At 41.1% G+C, this 21,981-nt stretch overlaps 3 protein-coding genes across 12 annotated transcripts in view; 2 read left to right on the plus strand and 1 right to left on the minus strand.

The window, feature by feature from the left end:
• LOC126983024 (nephrin-like) overlaps positions 1-5,841 on the plus strand; it is a 196,096-nt gene extending 190,255 nt beyond the window's left edge. Inside the window, exons 15-17 of the mRNA XM_050835448.1 lie at positions 2,190-2,552; positions 3,517-3,604; positions 5,261-5,841. Of these exons, the coding sequence (XP_050691405.1) occupies positions 2,190-2,552; positions 3,517-3,590 (437 nt within the window). The 3' untranslated portion in view covers positions 3,591-3,604; positions 5,261-5,841. The remainder of the gene's footprint in view (positions 1-2,189; positions 2,553-3,516; positions 3,605-5,260) is intronic.
• Positions 5,842-7,144: 1,303 nt separating this feature from the next.
• Positions 7,145-16,292, minus strand: LOC126985071 (putative methyltransferase DDB_G0268948). 8 transcript variants are annotated; one of them, XM_050839495.1, is made up of 8 exons: positions 16,268-16,292; positions 12,777-12,896; positions 12,484-12,644; positions 12,168-12,292; positions 11,865-11,971; positions 11,342-11,454; positions 7,698-7,838; positions 7,145-7,477 (listed from the first exon to the last, which is right to left on the minus strand). In XM_050839495.1, the coding sequence occupies exons 2-8, from the start codon at positions 12,885-12,887 to the stop codon at positions 7,384-7,386; spliced, it is 852 nt and encodes a 283-aa protein (XP_050695452.1). In that variant the 5' UTR covers positions 12,888-12,896; positions 16,268-16,292; the 3' UTR covers positions 7,145-7,383. The 8 variants fall into 8 exon arrangements, with proteins under 8 accessions (XP_050695452.1, XP_050695444.1, XP_050695492.1 ...); XM_050839487.1 differs by having other exon boundaries at positions 16,143-16,281; XM_050839535.1 differs by lacking the exons at positions 11,342-11,454; positions 16,268-16,292 and adding exons at positions 9,158-9,261; positions 15,962-16,097 and having other exon boundaries at positions 11,865-11,950.
• Positions 16,060-20,635, plus strand: LOC126985094 (transcription initiation factor TFIID subunit 11-like). 3 transcript variants are annotated; one of them, XM_050839546.1, is made up of 7 exons: positions 16,060-16,204; positions 16,930-17,136; positions 17,663-17,728; positions 18,677-18,857; positions 19,170-19,257; positions 19,514-19,610; positions 19,877-20,635. In XM_050839546.1, exons 2-7 carry the CDS (start codon positions 16,935-16,937, stop codon positions 20,014-20,016), a joined length of 774 nt encoding a protein of 257 aa, XP_050695503.1. In that variant the 5' UTR covers positions 16,060-16,204; positions 16,930-16,934; the 3' UTR covers positions 20,017-20,635. The 3 variants fall into 3 exon arrangements, with proteins under 3 accessions (XP_050695503.1, XP_050695520.1, XP_050695511.1); XM_050839563.1 differs by having other exon boundaries at positions 18,692-18,857; XM_050839554.1 differs by lacking the exon at positions 16,060-16,204 and adding an exon at positions 16,276-16,402.
• The last annotated feature ends 1,346 nt before the right edge of the window (positions 20,636-21,981 follow it).

Below are 21,981 nucleotides of genomic sequence, written 5' to 3' on the forward strand. Positions count from 1 at the left end.
CACTTCCGCACACTTTTTCTCTATACGTCCAAGACCACCTGGCCACATCCATCTATCTTTCCCTTCTACCCTCCTTTCCTCTTTTCCTCTGCTCCTCTTTCATTCTCGACCACCTTTCACAGCGAAGGAGATAAAAACGACCTCCTTCATCTAATATTATAGTTCATGGTTTACAGTGCGAGGAGGCTGAAAAAAAAGGGCCCGATATATCAATGTTTAGCTATTGTATTCTCTCGTTCTCGGATATCTTCTGTGTTGCATTTTCCCCCGACAACTCTGCAACCTTTTTCCTCGTTTTCCTGAAGGCGCACAGTTGTTCATATTATCTCCATGTATCTTTATTCCTTGACCTTCAGTTCGTCCATATTTCCGTCAAAGATGCTGCAGGGAATCTCTTAGTCTCGAAAGCGCGGGTATAATTCTGTCTTCATCCGGGACTTGTGGCGAAGCATATCCGGGTTGGGCAACAGCACGGCGTTAATGGATGTCTATCGAACGTGTTGCACAACCCTGATATAATCTACTTGGTAACCTTGGACGGACGAGTAATAGTCGAAATTGGGGACCACAAGTTTTCCTGGGTATTCGATTTTGTAATGCAGTCCAGCTTCTTTTTTTTTTTACAGTAAAGGAAGCAGCTCAATGGCAAAAATATATAAATAGATAAAGCCCGCTAAAGACTGATTCTATAAAAAGTAAAAATAAATTATTTGTAGTTGTAAATTTCTCGTGTTTAGTCATTACAATCTTTAGCCATTATTAGTCAACTGCAGAAGTAATACCTTTCCCAACGTGAATATGAACTTTTGTTGTGAAAATGGCGTAATGGACTTAATCATATGGGCGTGAATAAACTTAGATTTGTCGTATGAGAGGTTTTTTTAGAGTAAAGGAAGCAGCTCAAGGGTAAAACTAATTAAGAAAAAAAGCCCGCTAATCACTACCCCAATAAAAGGGAGTATAGATGAGCTGCCAAAGAGAATTAATTAGTTCCAGAGGACTATTTTCGGTAATAAAGTTTAATTAGTCGTAGAAATCCTTACAGCGCCCATTATATCTTCATTTCTCTCCACTATTTTTCTTTTATCATTTCCTTTCCATCATCAACACCATGACGCACTCTATTCTATCCTCGTCACCTGCTATCACGCCTCCTCCTCCTCCTCCTCCTGCCGCTGTAATCCCTCCTTCACACCCGCTTGACCTTTCCTCCGGTTCTCTCTCTCCCTCTCAGGTTACCTCGTTACCGCCACCCCTCTGATGTTGCCCTCCTCTTCCCGCTCATTTTAACGTGGAGTCACAATTAGCGTGCCCTGTGCATGCATTTAGCCTCGTTTGCGTGACTCTTTGTCTGTTTTCCCCACTCGGAGATTTAGGTTATGTATCACGGGTTTGCAGAGAGGTGATTCATAGCCTCCCGTTTGTGATTTTGTGTATAGAGTTTACGTGTGTACCTACATGTTTATCTTAATCTTCTTCTCCAACTCTTTTTTTTCCCTCTCCTTTTACTTCTTCTTCTTCTTCTTCTTCTTCATATTCTTCTTACTCCTCCTTATCCTCATCCTCCTCCTCTTCTTTTTCTTTTTCTTCTCCTTCATCATCATCATTTGTTTATCCTTCATCTTTGCCTTAGCTGGTATGATCGACTTTTTTCCTCTTGTTCTTATTAGGAGAGCGACTTATGTGGGTCTTCTTACATTAACTTGATCCCTTGTTACTATTATGAGATCCATTTGAAGATCGAGTGTTGCTGTTCCTTTTTTTGTTGTGTGCTCGAAACTGGTTCAAATCATCATCCTCCTCCTTCCTTCTCCTCCCTCTTCTGTTATCACACGCTCTCTCTCTACTTTCTCGAAACTAGTTCATATTCACCTCCTTCTTCTCTTCGTCTTCCTACTACTGCCATTACACGTTCTCCTTCTACTTTTTTTAAACTACTCCATATTCTTTTCTTCCTTCCTCTTCCTCCTCTCACTGTTATCACACGTTCTCCTTCTACTTTCTCGAAATTATTTCATACTCACCTCCTCCTTCCTTCTTCCCTTCCTCCTTCTGCTATCACATGTTCTCCCTCTACTTTCTATCCCCGGTATCCACAACACCCACTGGCCACAATACCTCATTCTCCCGCTATCACGGCCTCCCTGACCCTCTTCCATCACCTTATCAGGCCATTCCTTTCCCCCCAGCCGCCGTCAAGCCCTCCCCGACGAAAGGCCAGTCCTCAGGGGAGATTAACCTCACTCCCATCATCTCCGTTGTGGCGGGCGTGGTGGGCGGCCTCCTAGTGGTACTTATCGTGGTCTGCGTCGTGGTGAGGGTGCGGCTTGGAAGGCGAGCAAGGCCGCAGTGTGGGCGTGAGGAGGTAAGAGAGCAAAGTAGTGGGCATGAGGAGTCCACGAGTGCGCCCCTTCACCCTAAGACCCCGCCCCCAGCAGCACTCCACGCGAAGGCGCCGCCACCTACCACTCTTCATGACGCCCTCCCGCCCCCGCCTGTCCTGTTCAGAGACGGAGACGAGAGGAACCCCGACGTCATCCAGCACGGCGGAGGTAAGCTACAGCAAGATCTTGGGGTCGCACTTAATCCATGACCTTTCTGGCGATGTATTGATGATAGAGAATTGAATGAACGAATGCCAGAGAGGATAAATGATACAGCTTACTTAAATGGCATTCGTTTTAGACTGTTTTCATATTACATCGTATTCTGAGAATGTACTTACTTGACTGACCGTACGAGAGAGAGAGAGAGAGAGAGAGAGAGAGAGAGAGAGAGAGAGAGAGAGAGAGAGAGAGAGAGAGAGAACACGGCCTTACCTCTGTTACATGCCTTTCAGATTTGCGATTGTAGCTATACGAGAGAGAGAGAGAGAGAGAGAGAGAGAGAGAGAGAGAGAGAGAGAGAGAGAGAGAGAGACCCTTACTTCTATTATATCCATTCCAGACTATACTTTGTCTGTACGAGAGAGAGAGAGAGAGAGAGAGAGAGAGAGAGAGAGAGAGAGCGTAAAAAACACACGCCCTAACTTCTATTACATCCCTAACAGCCCATAAATACGACTTAGTACAAATCCCCGACGCTATAGTAAATAAAAAGATACACACCGCGCGCCCCGGCGAAAACAACGACCGTTTACAACGCTCTCTTATCCCCTCTCCTTTCATCGCGGCTTAACCATTTTTTGTTCGAGCTTGTCCAAACCCCGTGTCCTTCCTCTTTCAGACCACACACTAAAGTCCTCGCCCCTCCATGCCCTAATCTGAGTTTTTCTTTTTACCGTATTTTTAAACCTTCCGCCGCCCAGGCACATACATTCGACACGGTTTTTGTAGGAGTTTTGGGTGTTTCTAGGGGTAGTTTAATGACCCTGGTGGTAGTTTGACCATTCTTCTGTACCGTGAACCTAAAAACTCTCATTAGAACCCCATTGATCTCCTTTTTTGGCCTTTGGAAATAGATGATGTGAGGCGGAAGCGTCTATAATACCGACCTGTTTTTTTTTCCTCTTCCCAGCACGTGATCAACCTTGGCGGTGTTCGGCAGGTCTCAAAACCCCGTGGAACATCACCTCGACCACACCGTTATGATACTCGACGCAGAGGTGAGAGAGAGAGAGAGAGAGAGAGAGGTGAAGGTTAATGGCACAAAGTTTCATGAGAGAAGGAAGAGGGGGCGATTAAAAGACTTAGGAGAACGGAAGTGCGGATAAAGGAAAAGGTAAGGAAGTGCAGCGCGAAGAAAAGGAACAGAGCGAGGGGAGAGAGGTCATTTTACGATGCTCGCTGGGACAGAAGTGGAGCAGAGGGTGAATAAGATAACAATTATACACTTAGACTTCTGGTGAAAGGTATCGCATGTAAAAGTATTGTTGAAGTAATGGTAGTAGTAGTAGTAGTAGTAGTAAAAGAGTGAGGAAGAGGACAATAATACCAGTGAGCAAAATCAGTAGCATAAGGGTAATATTAGGAGGCAAGACCGTATGCATTTTATATGCCTATCTTGCCGCCTTCATAGCATAGGCATAAGGACTTTTTTTCTGTGGGTTTCGCTTATAAAAGAGATGTTTGTGAAGGTCGGGGAGTAGGTTCTGAGGTTGAGGTGATTGTGGTCGAGTAGGCTGTGAGGATTGAGGAGAAGGCTTTGGAGGTTAGGGGGGTTGAGGAAGAGGGTCAAGGGGTTATGAAAGTGGGTGCAGGAGATGTTGGGGGTTAAGAAAGAGGTTAAGGAGAAGGTTATGGGTATTGATAAGGTTCTGAAGGTCAAGAAGGCAATAAAGGTCAGAGATTAGAAAGAAGTTGGGGGTTGAGGAGGAAGTTGTAGAGATAGAATTGATTTAGGATTAAGAAGGAGGTTGTGGAGATCAAAAATGAAGTTGTGGGGAATTACCAAGGTTTTAGAAAGTTTAAGAGTAAGTTGTGGAGATAGAAGAGTTCGTTATAGGATTAAGTAGGAAGTTGTGGGGATTGAAAAATGAGGTTGTAGGAGATCGAGGTTGTGGAGGTTGAGGAGGAGGCTATAAAGGTCAAAGCGATTTAGAAGGAGGTTGGAGGTTGAGGAGGAAGTTGTGGAGATAGGCTTTGTTTTAGGGATTGAGGAGGGAGTTGTGAAGGTCGAGAAGAAGGTTCTGAATGTTGAGGAAGACGTTGTACAATTCAAGAGAGATCTATGGGGTTTAGAGGTAATTTGTAGAGGTCAGTGAGGTTCTGGAGGGCGAGAAGTTTATGGAGGACAAGGAGGATGTGGAGGTCGAGGAGATGGTTCTATAGGTAGAGATTATGGAAATTGAAGAGAAGGTTCTGAAGGTCGTGGGAGGTTTTAGAAGTCAAGGAGAAGGTTTGGAGGTCGAGGAGGTTGGGAGATTGAGATATAGGTGGTGGTGGTTGAAGAGATTGTGGAGGTACCATGCCTGACAGTCGCATCTAATCTTCATGGAGTTGTATATCTCAATTACATCCTTCTAGCTTCTGATATATAAAAACAAATGAGAAAGTGGGAGGGACAAACAAACAGTCCCACCATTAAGGAAAATGGGGGACTATACTTCTCCCCTCAGATGATGCCCATGATTAGTAGTAGTAGTGGTTGTAATAGTAGAATTGTAGCATTGAAGTACTTAAATTGGTGATCTCACATGTTTACTTACATTACACCTAACAAATAAATTAAATTAGCTTTAACAACATAAAAAGATGCAGAAGTCAGACCAGTTCACACAGTTTTCACACTTGATGAAGAGCAGATGAAACTGTTGCTGTAGTGGTCTGTTCTAGCTCGTGTGGGCCAGAGGAGGAGGGGGAAGAGGCGATCTCTGGGCCACGTCGCCGCTCGAACTCGACATCGGACGGCGACTGGCAGAAGGCGGTGTTGGTGAGGACAGGACAGCAGCTGCTTCCTTCCGAGCTGGTGGATGAGGACCTGGTGTTGGGCAGAGAGTACCTTGGCAGCGAATGTTTGTGTTCGTAGCATTACTGATGAACTAGAGGGCATGTGGGACCACTATGTGAGCCTCCATGCCCTCAGCGCCATCCTCACATGTCACCTCCTATGTTGATAGAGGTGGTGGAGAGTGCATGCGGGGATGGCGGAGAAGAGAAATACATGTGTTGGAGTCTGTGTGAAGAGATGTATCGGCTGTGGAAGCCTATAGCCATCTCGTAAGTGTAGACGTGAGAGATGCACAACTTTTTTTCCGTTCACTGTTCCAGGCAGACAACATCTCTGCCTCATCCCATAGCGCCTTCCCTTAAAAACAGGAGTATGAGAACATATGTTTCATATATTTATATTAAGTCTTAGAAAATTAAAAACTGTCCTTATAATAAATGTCCGGCAACTGTTTGCTTGTCTTTTCTTTGAATACAAGACCAACTTGTTCTAAGGGTACGACTTTTTTGCTCAAGTTAAACAAGTACACTTAACATATTTGTCTTTACACGTGTAAGGGTAGTAAGAAGTGTGTACTAATATTAGGAGCTGTAGTTGGATTTTACTGCTCTATTTGGCACTTGTTTGGTAATACTTGAGTTGCAGCATTTATTTTTTGTCAGTAAACACCCAGTATAGAATATCTCACAGTGGAGTGGTGTATGGAGTGGGGTTGTTGTATTGGTAATAGTAGCTTAAGTACCACTAGTAGATGTAGTTAAAAGCTGAATGGTTGGTGGCTGTAATGTTTGCATATGCAGTCGTCCCACAAATAGTACGGTTTCCAATAGTACAGTTTCAGTTTTATATGGATTGTCATGGAAGAATTTTTTTAGGATTTTGAAATTTCACGCTCATCGCACCAAGTAGCCATGGCTTGAGTGGCAACACTGTTCTACCAAAACACCTGCTGAAAGCACCCCAAAGTATTCGAGAAAGGTGTTCACCTTGCAGAAGAATTCAGATTTAGAAGTTACGTTTTTGGGATGAGTTACGTTGCAGTAGGGAGAGCATACCACGTGAATGAGAGTAGTGTTTGCTGTATCTATCATAGTGCTATGGTAATGGCGTCTCACTTGCCCAGGAGTGTTTCTAGGGGGGGCACTAATTTTATATGGATTTTCGAATAGTACGGGGTTCATGAGTCCCTAACCCCCATACTATTTGAGGGACGACTGTACTGTCAGTAATATTACACAAATGATCCAAATTATGGGCAAAGGTAGAATGTTTGACCTTGAGGCGTGGCTAAGATGAAGGTTATTATTTTGTTATCAAGATTATCATTATTTTTTACTTTTCTCTCATTGTTATTAGTAGTATTTTATTTTAGTGTTATTTCTAGTTCAGCCTGTTTTCTGTTACCATTGTGTTTATTTGTTTATCATTAGTTATAGTTACTATGAACATTATTATTTATTATCTTTATTTTAGCCTGTGTTCCTTTAATTGCTCAGTTAAGTAAGGGAGGATAGAAGTACAATTATACAAATACATACACTTACAAAAACAAAAAACTGGTATTGCACAGGATTGTAAGTTTGGTAAATGATAAGGATGGCAGAGAAGTACCCAAATCAACACCAAAGTTAAGGAATTGAGAGATTATCATTCATTTCATGCATTCCAACATTAATATTACTAATGAGTTCATTTTGAAGTTTTAAAGTTACATGATCATCACATTCTAATTCTCTTCACTCTTGAAACTAGCCAGTGTAGATTTAAGAATTTATTAAAAGTCAGCTATCAACAGACACTATATATTACAAACTTTAATAGTAAAAATAATATGAGTTAAATTAACTAAGAGTATATACAAAATCACAATGTTGCACATGGACACACATATCTCAATTGGGAGTAAATGACCCACATTTACAAACAAGAGACTTAGTACACATTTGTCTCTACAACAGTCTTGAGCAGATATCACAGGTGAGGTAAGCAAACTTCCTATGGTTTTCGCCCCATGAGGAGAAAGTATTTGTAGCGAAGGGTCAGTTCTATGTCCTCCGGTGTGCCGTCTACCCCAAGGACTGACATGATCCTGGGGACAAAGCACCATAAGGATTTGGTTTCACAGCAAGACAAATCAGCACTGTACATAACATAGTAAATGTAGGGAAACCTGACAATACTCAACTGCCTGACAACATAAAAATGGAAGCTGCTAAGAGCCATGCTTCAGTCACCTTTTTATAATACTTAGAGTGTTATCAATCAAGCCACCAGGATTTCATGTTTTTGCACCTTAATTAGTCACACACCTGTTTTGGAAGTTCTGAAGCAAATCCAAAGCAGCTTCATCTCCATTTTTGGCTCGAAAGTTCTGAAAGCCAGACCAGCTGCTGATGTACCCAGTCAGATCAGTGACAGAGACAGTCCTGTCTGTGTAGTGGCTGTCATCTCTGAGAAGCATAGGGAAGGAATTGTCAAAAGTTACAAAGATATTAATTTCTGAATGTAATTCAGGTTTACTGCTATTTTGCAGGTGATGGGTATTTATAGATTTATCACTTAGCACTAATATATTCATAATGAAGCATACAAAATATGTACAGATACAACATAGAAAAAGGACGACCCAGTATATGGGGGAAGAAGTGAGGACAGCCATATCAAGTATAGGACAACAAATGAAAAGGAAAAAATGACAAAGTACTCATTGTGTTATGACAATGAAAACTCGGGTGATTATCAGACAACAATGATGTTCATTTTGACTTCATTTATTTGTATCAATCAAGGAATCAACGGGGGCATACGCTAGGGAGCACATTGCTTCACCCACCCTACTACACTATCTGTGGGGTCCCTCAAAGCAAGTCTCCATGCAGCTGCTTTTCCCATACCATGTTCCATCGACTTGTTCAAGCCATGCATGAGCTCTGAGGGCACCAACTTGCCCCTTTCCATTTAGGCCTGTCTCTTACAGATACAACCCAGTGAACAGGGTCAACTTTTAGGTAGCATGCCACATGCTCTTCAAGCAAGAGTTGGCCTTCACAGACTCTGTAGGTAATAAGCCTTGACTGAGTCAAATGGAGTAGCCGCCAATTTGACACAAAGTAATCACAGCAATACCCCATCATTCAGCAAAAACACTTATCACCAAAGGCATCAATCTGCCCCTTCAAAGCATTATATAGTGCCCATGTCTCACACTTATAAAGTAAGACAAAGAACACATGGAATGTGCACTGAATAAGAGATGAAGCCCAAAATGTGTCTCAGCCTCACTCACATTATAGGCTTATCAAATGGAGTAACCTCAACAACAAATGAAGCAGTTTGCTGGATATGCCTATTATTACCCCCTAAGACTGGTGCCATTGCTCATGCTGGACTGTAATAGTAGAAGGTATACTCCCATTATAGATATTGTTATTTCCAGATCTCTTCATCTCATAAAGTACCACTGTATCCATGTGTAGCCTTCAAAACATGCTTGGTAAGTGAAGAAGTCCATAACCCTCTGAAGGTTTACCCCAGGCCTGGTTCCACAGGTGGGTGCCACTTCTGCACAACCCCAGCTCCCCAAAAAACAAAGAAGTGCCTTTTACCATATCACTTGGTAACAACTATCCATCACTTAAAATGGATAGATAAAGCGGACACTTTAAAACATGCAAATCATAATATGGAAACTCAATGAGTATATGTTTTTTTTTTTTTCAATTGGTATTCTTAAAACAAGTACAGTACTATATTATTACTGTGCTAAGACCTTGAACAGTCTTGGAGAGGAAGATTAAACTTCGGATCAGTATAGGCCTCGTCCACATCCGCACGGCCCTCACCCCAATACCCTTCAGTGTCCTTGTTGTACACCTTGGATATGGGCAACAGTATTAGTGCCATGTGTAACTAATATTTTTTATGGCAGACAGGTGACAGGCCAGGAGCAAAATAAAATTACAATAAAGTGCCTGGAACATACTCCTCTATAAAAAAAAAAGGAGACAGATGAAGAAGCTAAAAGTCATAGATAAGTGTCATGATGCTCTCCTCTCTTGAAGCATAAGTTGCAGGAAGGAGGAAATATGTATACAGGAAAAAGAGAGCTGTTCCAAAATTCAACTGAGAAAGGGATGAAAATACAAAGATAATGATGAGATCTTGAACCATACATAAATTTATCCTCTCAACTCAGAACAAGAGTTGTGGATTGCAAGTTTTCATTACTTAGATTGCAAAACCCATCCTGCCCACTCACGATATGACACTGCCTTAATAAATGTAGAGTCCCTGAACAAACATGTACTCATTCTTTCCTTTTGCATTTTCTTGTTTCTCACTTATTAGGATGAGTACTGATTAGAGAACACATGACAATACTTGCTTACTCTGTTGTCATGAAATGCTCATAAACTATGTGAGTTACCCATAGCTGGGCACGATAACAGAAAACCTTATTCCCGATAACCGATAACTGATAATGGAAAACCTTATCGATGATAACCGATATTCGTTAACTGGAAACACAAATATAGGCGATAACCGATACCCGATATTAATCCACAATTCCGATACTAGCTAGCGATAAGTCCGATAGGCAAAAACAATACTATATTGATATTTTAAATAAAAAAACATAGATGAATTCAAATTTTCATTATCTGTATTTTAGAAAACTTACAAAACTGGAAACCACACGTTGACACGTACCTATGGACGGTAATGCTAGAAATGCCTGAACCGGTGTTGTGTTATTTGGCGTCCCCACCGTCAAAGCTGGCGCTTTTGTTTACAAACACTGGTCTCTCGCGAACTGCACATGCTCAGACCAGCAAGCGTAGACCTGTACAGTCTCACAAAGCTTTTTAACCGTAATTAAAAGTTGCTGGAAGGCTGAATCAGACATACAGTACCACTACCACCATCCCTAATGTTTCTAGAACAACACTCTGTACGAGTTGTATTTATGCGTACAGAGTGTCGTTCTACAAACAGCGAAGATGGTGGTACTGTATGTCTGATTCAACCTTCCAGCAACTACTCCTAATGTGTTAAAAAGCTTTGTGAGACTGTACAGGTCTACGCTTACTGGTCTGAACATGCGTAGTTCACAGAGACCAGTGTTTGTAAACAAAAGCGCCAGCTTTTGACGATGGGACACCAAATAACACAACACCGGATGCCTTCAATACCATGGCATGCTCACAAACGAATATGGAATATCAAATTTGAGGCAGTGATTAATCATTTTTGGGGCAAAGTTAAATAATTTTTCTCTATGATATATTGATTTTTGAGTATAACAAAAAATAACCTAGTGTTTTAATGTTGATGATCTAAGTATGAAATCTCTTCACCGAAGATATTTCATACCCCAAAGTTTTTTCATACAACACCGGGCCACGCATGCGCAGTAGGGAGACAACAGTTTTTTTTTCTGAGAGGCGGAAAAAAGTAGCGATTATCGCAAGTTTGGTTACAAAAGTAACGAAGATACCGATATATATTTAAATAAGTAGCGGATGGCCGATAACCCGATTTTGTTATCAGCGATAAAGTATCGCAATAACTTATCGCGATAACGCCCAGCAATGGAGTTACCAATTATGTTTTGATCTAGTTGGGCAAAAACAGTGCTACATGTACTTTTAAGAAAACACTGAGGTATCCATTTCAATAAAAAGGTATACATTAAGTTTGACAGTGTAAATTCACAGGCAGTTACTGTACATCTATGCAGTAACAGGTCAAGCTGTCTGGCAATCAAGTGAATCTGTGCTAAGTAAAAGAATATTGAACATTATTATTTCCAACAGAATACAGTTCAATTACACTGAAGACATACAGGAAAGAGAAAACTGAAGGGAATATATCACACATCACAAATACTGTATGAATTATGAAAGTAAAAGTGGGGCAAATGTACAAAGCCATTTCAAAGCAGCTCACCAACCTGATTTCCATCTTATCATCATAAATCATGTTGTACTTCTCAGACTGATAATTTTCCAGGTAGACTTCCATACTGCCTTTGTGAATATAACCGTCCAGTTTGTTCTTATACATCTAAAGCAATGAAAATTTTAGATATTAAAACTTTTCTTCATTTTAAAGTACAGTGCAACAAAACTTTGAGTACATCTTTGTATCAAGTATTTTAGGTTAAATTCTCTTTTGAAAAGGCAACACTCAATAATTTTTAGCCCAGTATCATAGCATGCCACGAAGGGTGTGACTCATAATGTGCACCACTGAATGCAAGGGATGGAACTGAAGCCCTCAGAATGAAAAGCCTGGAAATATTTGATTTTTCCTTGAAGTGGCTCTAGCACCCTAAGTTTTCCAGTGAAAATAATTATCTTCACATGAAAAACATCATATTTTGCCCAGATAAGGGTTGTGTCTCTGGAATAGACCACTCAGGTTACCCAAACAATCTCCAAAAGAAGTCTTATAATTACAGGGAGGATACTTACATCATTCACAATTTCTACCAGCTGGTTGGAGACACTCCCATACATAGGCAGTGGGAACAGGTACCCATACAGAGCCAACACCCCTCCTGCAACATTCTCAACACTTACTGGACCAGGAAAAAATAGCACTCAACGGCTTAACAAATAAATACACCTTACACATAAATGCTGTACATGATAGTTTTCTAACACTACTGAAAATATTCATAGTGATAAAAGAGCTGTCCTCCTGGTAATATAGACCAATAAAAAAAAAGTATCCATGCTGTATTTTATGACCCACAATGTAATGATCAGCCTCACCTGGCACCAGCACTCTGTCAGCCTCAGCATAAAACTTGGGCAAGTCAAACCAGTGGCAAGCCTGTCCTGCTGTGATGAGCTGGACAGACTGTGCAGGGAAAGGCAGCGTCTCTGCTCCACTCACCCTGTTGTCAGGCAAATGACAAGCTATGAAAATGATTTCTGACTCCATCAGACAGCCTCTGCCCACTGCCATCTCACAATCCCCATGTGTATATGATATAGCACAGGCTAAATTTTGTTAATACTATGTAGTATAACATTAATCTTTTTACATTGTTACTGGCCACTTATCAGAATTCTGCCATCAACTCACTTAAAGGAAACATTGGCCCTAGTGTTTTTCTTGGTGGCTTCAGTGATCTGTGCTGGAGAGACGTCCAGACCTGTGACATGGGTGAAATGTGGTGCCAGGACCCAGGTGCTCTGGCCTGACCCACACCCCACATCTACAGCAGCAGCCAGTGTACCATTATACTGTAGGGTGATTAAAAAGTAAATGAAGGTTTATTTTTTTATAAGTGTAACTGGCAAAACAAAGACATATACATGAATTACATATTAGTAAATATGTCTCAAAGATGAAAAATTTTAAATCTATGTAATCACCTTTCCTTTTAAGTATGACATGACTTCCTCAATCAGTGACTGAGGAGGGTGTGGCCGAAATCTGGCATATGCAGCTGCATGGGCTGCTCCTTCAAAGAATCGATTGGCCATTGTGAGGATCTGGAAGGAAAGGCACCATGTGGGGGTTGCAGTAGCTTGTTAACTTACAGATACTTACAGAAGACCTCCTGGAAGAGGCTTACGCCTGTGACTCCAGATCTACGTTAACAACTTGTGGCAGTGTGTGGTGGATGATTTGAGCCTTGTAATTATATTTCAAATCTTGGTTAGCCCAGAATTTATCGAGTCTGGATTCAAACTGAATCACTGTTGCCGTTGCCACCACCCACTCAGGCAGTTGATTCCAATTATTCACTACTCTACTTGGGAAAGCATACTTCCTTACATCCAACCGTGATCTTGACTTAAACAGTTTCAATGAATTTCCCCTACTCCTGCTTTCTTCTCTAAGTTTCAATATTCCTCTGGTACATGCATCATCATATTTCCCAGTGAGTATCTTATAGGCCTCAATTAGATCTCCCCTTGCTCTTCTATATGCCAGTGTGGGCAGTCTCAGCTTCCTCAGTCTCTCTTCGTAGGAAAGTCCCTTGAGTTCAGGCACCATCCTAGTAGCCCTTCGCTGAACGTAGTAGCCTTTCCACAATTTCAATGTCTTTCACCAAGTAAGGACTCATACTTGGTTGGGCGTGATCAACGCGTCCTACCAGTGCCTTAAACAAGGATTTAAATATTTCAGAATCCAATGAAACAAACGTTCTGCTAATTATTCCCACTAAATTATTGGCTTTCTTTACTTTTTCTACTAGATGGTCAGCACAACTTAGTTTATTGTTTATAATGACACCCACATCTTTCTCTGTAGTAATCCTCATTAACTGTTTCTCCATGTGATATCCTTGATCTTCAACAGATGTTCTTCCTATTCTCATGTATTTGCATTTGTCTGGATGAAATCTTAATAACCATTTTTCACTCCATGAATATAAGTCTAACACATCTTGCTGCAACTTCCGACAGTCATCTTCTTCTTTAATGCATCTAAAGATCTTAGTATCATCCGCATACATATATACTTCACTATCATTTGATATTTTATCAGGGAGATCATTTATGAATATTACAAACAGCAATGGCCCGAGAACAGACCCCTGCGGCACTCCACTTAAGAGAAGATCAGTTAGCCAAGGGGTTGGTGGTTACCTCTTCTGAGGCACTGTTGGCAGAACTGTTTAAGCTTTCTGTTAGTCCTACATAAAGATACTACTGGGATTGGTGAATGATTTAGGATGGTCAATACAACCTTCCAGATTGGAGAGAAAAAAGTCTAGCAAAGAACCATTCCTTTCCTTAATGGAAAGATGTCTACTGAGGATTCATGGACTAAGCAAAACATAAGTAAGTATGAGGAGTGAAACAAAGGAAGGTGTCAGAAAAAGAGAGGAATGGATACAAGACAATAGATGAGAGAAATGAGTGAGTATGAGGAGTGAAACAAAAGGAGGTGTCAGAAAGAGAGGAATGGATACAAGACAATAGATGAGAGAAATGAATAAGAAATTAAGAATTAAAGATACACAGTCATACCTCGGTTTACAAGCTTAATTCGTTCCAGAATTATGCTTGCTAACCAAAAAACTTGTAAACCAAAATGAACACACAATGTAGTGCTGAAAATACAAAGATCGCACACTAGAGCACAAACGTAAGCGGACACAAGCGCGCAGGTGCTACCTCTGCGAGTATACAATGTAGAATGAGACCCCATTCCCATTGTTTTCAGCTCTGGGCACTCTCACATTGCGGCGAACAAAAAGAACCCACTCTCACATCTTCGACTTGTATAAACAGGATGCTCGTACACCAAGTCACCGTTCATAAACCAAGGTGTTTTTACCAAATTTTTCTTTCTCATAAATCAAAACACTAGTAGAGTAAGGCACTCGTAAACCCAGGTATTACTGTATAAGGAAAAGAGAAAAGTGATGGAAGGAAACGCAACACTATCTTCTTTTACAGGAGCAATAGCCTATCTAGTGAGCTGTTTTGTTATTTTCCTTGAGCTGCTTCTGTTAGGGAAAAAAAAAAAGGAAAGTATGACAGTAACAACCTTAAAGCCTCAAATCGGTATATATTCATTTCTTCAGCCATCTCACAATGGCGTATGAAAATGTTTATTACTGGTAAGTTTTGATATTTTTTTTAAAGAAATCTACTACTTATTCCCCACAGAAATCACTAATTTCCTGAATTTTCCTCCCAGTCCCTCCTCCCCAAAACTAGTAATTTCCACGAAGCAAATTAAGCAAATAAATAGCAAACATCAAAACTCACAAGGTATAAAAGTTTTGTCCTCACAGTAAGTAGAAAGAAGGAAAAATAAACACTTGTGGCTTTGCATGACCATGTAAAAAGTGGACTCTGCCACCGCCTCGACCACTGACAACGGCACAGCACACAGTGTATCACACATATTTATTGTAAAGTTGTAAACAATCAAACAATACATCTAACCAAACCTATGGTCACCTCCTAACAGGGGGGGGAGGCTTTGCCCACCTTAATTCTAATCTAACCAAACTTAAGATTTCCTGATGGGGAGCAGAGCAGAGCACCCCACTTAGCAATTTCCCTGGGAAATGATAATAAACCAAAGTAAACATCACAAGATATGTCAGGATGTGTCTAATTCAAGTGCAATGGGTGAAAAACTAGATAAATACTACCTAAGAAGTTCCTTTTGATATGAAAGAAATACCCAACTTGATTAAATGACATAGATTTAGGAAGGAGGAAACAACAAGCAGAGAGGCTGCCCCAATTATAGTCTCCTTGGGCTTATTCTTCAGTGTTTTAGGGGGCTGATTAGGCTGCCCTCACCTGCTCAGTCCCCCAACAACAGCACCACAGCACCCACCCACCCCGGCACCCGCCCACCCCGGCACCACACTCCGCGGCCCACCGCCATCAGTAACCCTCGCCTATAATAATTATCGTCCCCTCACCACGGAGGAGTGAGAGGCCGCCCTTCTTCAGCGTCTTCCAGCAGAGAGTTTTGTCCCAGGGCGAGACGGTCCCTCCGGCGGGTAAACAAACACAGCCCCGCCGCCCTCGAAGCCTCTAGACTCCTTGCTGCCGCCCCACCTACACACCACCTTGCACACCTGCCACGCCTGACCCTGCCGCTCGAGTGTCCGTGGTGCAGAGACGCCCCCAGGGGAACACTTCAGCCTCCAGGGAGCGGCGGGGACTGAGGGATCTGCACAGCTGCGTCCCACACCAGTCCTCCTCCCTACTTGTGGCTCCTTCAGGAGAAGCTGACAGCCACGCCTCTGTTATAGTCACCTCGCACGTCAACAGTCGCAACAACAAGTGGGGAGGGTTTCTTTCCCAGCTACAGTCTCCAGGTAAGTCAGGAACAAAGGGAAGAGATCAGCCAGCAAGGATAAGAAAGAGTACCCTCCCCTTACCTTTGTCAGCCAGTACCTCCTTCACAGAGGAGATAAGGTGATACCATAGATACGCTTCCCTCACCCAATGCTGCACACTTCAAGCATCCCAACCAACGATTTTGTCATGTGGTTCATGTTTTTCTGGTGATAAATGTAAGGAATTGCACGATTTTGTACCTCATTTCCATCACAAATGTCTACTTTTTTATGCCTCTTTTCAAGTTATGCCTATCCCCTGATTCTCAACGATCTTGGGGGACTTATGAGCACTGCAGCCACTCGATGCTATAGCGTATTCACCCACCTTTACCTTACTGTTAGTTATTTCATCAGAAGTTACCTTTATTTTGTTGAGCGTCAATCACAAAACAAAAATATCCTGACCTTTACTATGCTTATTTACCAACATCTCGTGACATCTGGTGTGAATGATAATCCTCACAAATTCAAACTAAATAAATTATTATAATATAGTGATGAAGTGGGTTTGTGGAAGTGTTTACTCTTGAGCCATAGTGATAATGATTCTGTGGGCCAGGTGTGGATATTGGGCTATGCTATGATACTGTCAGTGGTATGGAACTTTTATTTATTCCTTCCTCAATGAGTATACTACACTTTATAGGATTGTTTTAGACTTCTTCACATGATTGATTACCACCATTTGTGTACCCTTTCAGCTACAATGGATGTGACCGACAATGAAGACTACTCAGATGGCGATAGTGCTGGCGGTGATGTGAGGAACCTGAGCATGTCAGAGAGTCACTGTTCAGACTTCTCCGATGCAGACAACACTGACTCCCATGATGTCAGTGACTCTCAGTCCACGCCCCTAGGAGGTGACCCGCTGGCCCAGCTCCTAGCCACACCTGAACACACAGCAGGTAGGACTGATTTCTCCCATTAGTACTCTAACAATTATTGATTTCTGTGAATAATACATTAAGAGCCTTGAACACTAGCATTATCTCTTCTGTACTAGTAGAGTAGGAAAAGGGGGTTATCCTGCACTCCCCCCCAAGAAAAATATTTCACCAAACTTCCTAAGTTGAAAATGTATAGAAACCCTCGTTAGAAGCACATGAATGTCTGTGGCATCTGGGACATTCAGACAACTTTTTAATACGGCTTTTTATTTTCTGCACACATTTTTCAACTTTGGAAGTCTGATGGGAAATTTATTTCTGGGATGTGCACAAAACCCCTTTTTCTCAGACTAGATTATAATGACCAAGGAGCCTATGAAGATTAATTTCCCTTTCACAATTCTTATTTTTACTCCCTCTAATATAATTCAGTGACTACATCCTTATTATACCACTTGATGGCTGAAGAATGAAGCTATTAAGTCAGTGCCAAAATAAAAAAATCAGATTGACATGTAGTTAATAATATAAATGTGCTCCCCAGCTGAACAGGATACCACTACCCCAAACAGAGAACATGAGATACCCACCCATGAAGATACAAATGCAGGTAAGTCATCAGCCTTGAAGAGGGCATAACTATTATTCATCTTCTTTTCATTGAGTACAATAGATAATAATAAATAAATAAATAAATAAAAATTAATAAATAAATAAATAATAATAATAATAATAATAATAAAGAATCATCCACTTCATCTCTGCCCAGTGGCTGCTGGCCCACTTCAACTGCAGTACTACCATGTGTCAAGCACTGCTTGGACAGGCAGGGAGGCAGGCTACAATTCCCTTAGTCTGTCCCCAACACATCCTGATTCACCTTATTATCCACAGCCACATAGTCTGTCAAGTTCCTCTCATTCCCTCTTGTCTATGTGTACCCATAAATGATATTTTAAGACAGGTTTTACTAAAAAGAAATCCCTTTAAGCACAAATGACTACAAGACATTTGTGCTGAAAGACATCTGACACCCATTATATAATATTTTGTACCAATTTACACAGACAACAAGATCTTTTTAAAATAGTTAAGCACTGCAAAAATTGTTATCACATACAAAAGTACAAGATGACCACTAGAAATGGTCATTAACCCCTTCACTCCGGCGACGTCAGCGTCTGATGGCGTCACCGAATGGAAAGGGTGAGTCCTCTTCTAAACCTCTTTATCCTCTACCATTTCCTCTTATTCCTCTTCTAAACCTCTTAAGAGAAAATGGAAGAGGATTAAGAGGAATTTAGAGGAGGATTGAGAGGTTTAGAAGAGGATTAATCCACTTCCATTTCCTCTTGACCCTTTCCATACTGTGACGCCAATGTCTGCGTCACGAATGGAAAGGGTTAATAAATCAAAATTAGAAGTATTAATTAATTAAAGTAATAGTAATAGAAACCCTGTAATAGGCTCCATGTCTGGCTTGTGCAATATTTATGACAAACAAAATGAATAGGTGAGGTTGTATTGACAAATCATTGCATCATTGGGATGCAAACAGGTGGTTTCTTCTCAGGTCATGAACATGCCCCAAGCAATGAGCCAGAGGTTGACATAGGGGATAGTGGTGACATCCTTCTTCCCAAGCCAGTGACCCCTCAGCCAGGAATCAACAGAAATGATCGCAGAAAGGAGGGCAAGACTAAACGAGAGCAGGAAGAAGAGGAGCGAGAAAGGATGCAGTATGTTTTTGAGAGGCGGAATGTTCAATTAATATCAACACTTTTTGTTTTGTTCTACAGAATCAGTGGTGAATAAGTGGCATGATATAAGTAGAAAACTCGGTTTTCATCTCAGTTTAGTATGTGAATGTAACTTTTCATTACTATTTTGGCAGATAGGTTAAGAATGTCTAGTAGTTTTCATAAATAGTCAGTCATCATGGCAAGACAAAATGACAGTGTATTGTCACAGGAAAAGATTTAAATGTTTTTTTAATTTTTTTATGCACAAGTGTAAAAAAATGACATAACTACAACCCACTCAATCCCCAGGGTGTTGGTGTCTAACTTCACTGAGGAGCAGTTGGATCGCTATGAGATGTTCCGACGGTCAGCATTTCCCAAGGCTGCCATCAAGAGGGTAAGATTTTATGAGCATTACATGTCATCCCTTCATTTTCCATTTGAGAAATAAACTTACTGGTGGATTCTTGGCATATTGTAAAAAGTCATAAAACAAAGAACTAATTCAGTTATGAATTTGAATACGAAGCTTGTCTCCTAGAACATATATGATGAATTATTATTTCCCAGTTTTCACACTTAAGTAATATGAAAACCACACAATCCACTGCTTTCTCTGCATTAACCCCATAACCCAACCTTTTCTTTCTCAGGTTATGCAGACCATCACTGGTTGCTCTGTGTCCCAGAATGTTGTCATTGCCATGTCAGGCATTGCCAAGGTGTTTGTCGGGGAAGTCGTGGAGGAGGGTGAGTGTCTGGTTGGAGATTTCACTCATTCCTAGAAAGTTCAGGAATAAACTGAGATAATTGACAATGCCAAGCTAGGATTGTAAACACAAATATTTATGTCTGTGTATCATTTCCTAACAAAGTGGCCTCGGCAGATTTTTCAACAATGAGGCAGGTTAGAGATTACTGTTAAGTATCATACTGTCTTCATCAGTGATAAACCCTAAGATGCAGCAAGTAAAATGTTTCCCCATCTTTGTTAAGTAGTAGTTGTTCCCCACCAGCCCTGGATGTGATGGAGTCAGAGGGAGAGAGTTGTCCTGTGCAGCCCAAACACCTGCGGGAAGCCATCAGGAGGCTGCGCAGACGCCCAGGCCAGCACATCCCTACCATGAAGCAGCAGCGGCCACTCTTCAGGATATGATTGGCATGAGTTGATATAAACATAAAGAATATTTGGCAAAGAAGAAGGTCTCAAGGTTAGCTGTATGCTCTGAATCACATTTTACAAGATCTTAGGAGCTCAAGAGTATTATAGTAATCTTTGGGTCAGGTATGTAGTGCTGAGGTGTTACTTTAATTTCTTGAGTAGCAAAGGGCTAGTCAAAGGACTATATAATCAGTTGAGAGGGTTATTTGTATTTTGGTAAAGTTATTTCCTATTTTGTATGTGTATATACTAGACCCTAGACTAGATAGAGGATTAGTTCAAGCATAAGACCATCCAAATGCTATAGCACAGTAGGTATGATGAGTATTAGGCCAATATTATGCAAGATATGGATCCTTTGCTCATATTCATACCTCTGGTTAAGGTAAAGAATGTCATGACTTGTGTTTGCTCCTTTGAGGGTTCAGTACTTGGCACACCTTATTGATATGTACCTTGTGTTGTATCAGTGTGTTGTGCAGGATTTGTGTAACCAGAAGACTAGGTCAGTAACTGCATCAATACAAATGTATAAAAATCATGTTCAATATAATTATTATTCTAGCAGATAAGCTATTTATATGTCCATTTTCAATAAAATATAATGATCTTTTTCTTGTCAGTTTATGAGAAGTACTTTTAAGTATTTCAGGTAAAGATAATGGAATCATCATTAGGTTTTGGGCATTTGTTTGCATTTTTATACCTTGTAATTTTCTTGATGTTAGACTCTAACCCCCCAAAGAAAAGTTGCAGTTTGTTACAGTACCAGAGTCTCTCCTTTGCTTTCAGTGGGTTCTACAATAAGGCACATTGGAAACAACACCAGTCAGCAAGTGTCAGTGAAACCCAAAAGACAAATGGTGGTCTTTATTGTGGACATTAGTACACAGTCACAGTAGGGCAGAGTTGGCTGCGTTTTTCTCACTGAGAGGCTCAGTAACCCTCTTGCCTGAGTCTGATCTGTATTTAAAGGAGTCGTCTTCTCTAGATGCAGACAGCAGATGATATAAGAACTTCCTGAAACATTACAGAGGCACAGCAAGAGGAGGACATTGCTTACAGTAACAGCCCTTCATGGCAATATGTTCATTTTGAAGAAGCTCAGTGCATGTTGGGGTTCACTGGAAGCACAACCAATCCCACCAACTATTGCCGTGGGAAAACTGAGGCACAAACCATGGTGCTCCAACTTGGAGTCCAATATATAGTACTATTGGACTACTGCACATTTCATTATTGATATGGATTTACAGTTTGATAATAGCCTAGTTCCTTTACTGCATCACACTAGCATAAAATTGTAACAATAATGTAAAAATACACATAAGAAAACCAGAGTTATATGAAATAGGAAGTAGGCTACATGTTTTCTTGCACTTATTTCCCTTCAACGTCACGACTCACGAGGTAAAAATATACTACATAGGTTCAAAATTGCTTCTGAACACAAGTCACGCCGTGGCGGCATTCATTCGCCAGGGCATTTGTTTACTCAGACTCGACGCTCTCGATCTCGTACAAAGACAGCTGTAAGGAGGGATTCCAGCTTACCAGTAATAAACTCTCGGTTGTCTTGTAATGGCCAGAAATTGCTACAGATGTAATGGTATTTTTCCCCATGTAAATAGAGTTAACGGGATGTTTGCATAGCCATATATATGTACATGGGTTTCTCATGACATGTGAAGGAAAGAAAAATTAAGAGAGAGAGGGAGAAGAAAGAGGAAAGAAGGAAGTAGGAGAGAGAGAGGAAAGAAGGAAGTAGGAGAGAGAGAGAAAAGAGATGGATTGAACTGTGCACTGTCAGGACGCCACGGCGCAGCCTATATTCGGAGGCGATTTTGACCCTATGTATATTTTTACCTCGGACGTACCCTACACCATGAAAAGCAGAAAAACATGTAGATTTAGGATCTGGGCTTATAAGAGTGATGCGACGAAAACCAGCTGAGTACT

Source organism: Eriocheir sinensis, chromosome 5, assembly GCF_024679095.1.
Source record: "Eriocheir sinensis breed Jianghai 21 chromosome 5, ASM2467909v1, whole genome shotgun sequence".
Classification (NCBI taxonomy): domain Eukaryota; kingdom Metazoa; phylum Arthropoda; class Malacostraca; order Decapoda; family Varunidae; genus Eriocheir; species Eriocheir sinensis.

Excerpts from the sequence above, each read along its gene's own strand:
- LOC126985071 (XM_050839495.1), bottom strand. The coding sequence starts at position 12,887 with ATGGCCAATCGATTCTTTGAAGGAGCAGCCCATGCAGCTGCATATGCC. Across the intron at positions 12,293-12,483 it reads AGGGCCAATGTTTCCTTTAA|GGTGAGTGGAGCAGAGACGC; the intron begins GTGAGTTGATGG and ends GCCTGACAACAG. Across the intron at positions 7,839-11,341 it reads GATGATAAGATGGAAATCAG|AGATGACAGCCACTACACAG; the intron begins GTTGGTGAGCTG and ends TATGCTTCTCAG.
- LOC126985094 (XM_050839546.1), top strand. The coding sequence starts at position 16,935 with ATGGATGTGACCGACAATGAAGACTACTCAGATGGCGATAGTGCTGGC. Across the intron at positions 19,258-19,513 it reads CCAAGGCTGCCATCAAGAGG|GTTATGCAGACCATCACTGG; the intron begins GTAAGATTTTAT and ends TTTCTTTCTCAG. Across the intron at positions 19,611-19,876 it reads CGGGGAAGTCGTGGAGGAGG|CCCTGGATGTGATGGAGTCA; the intron begins GTGAGTGTCTGG and ends GTTCCCCACCAG.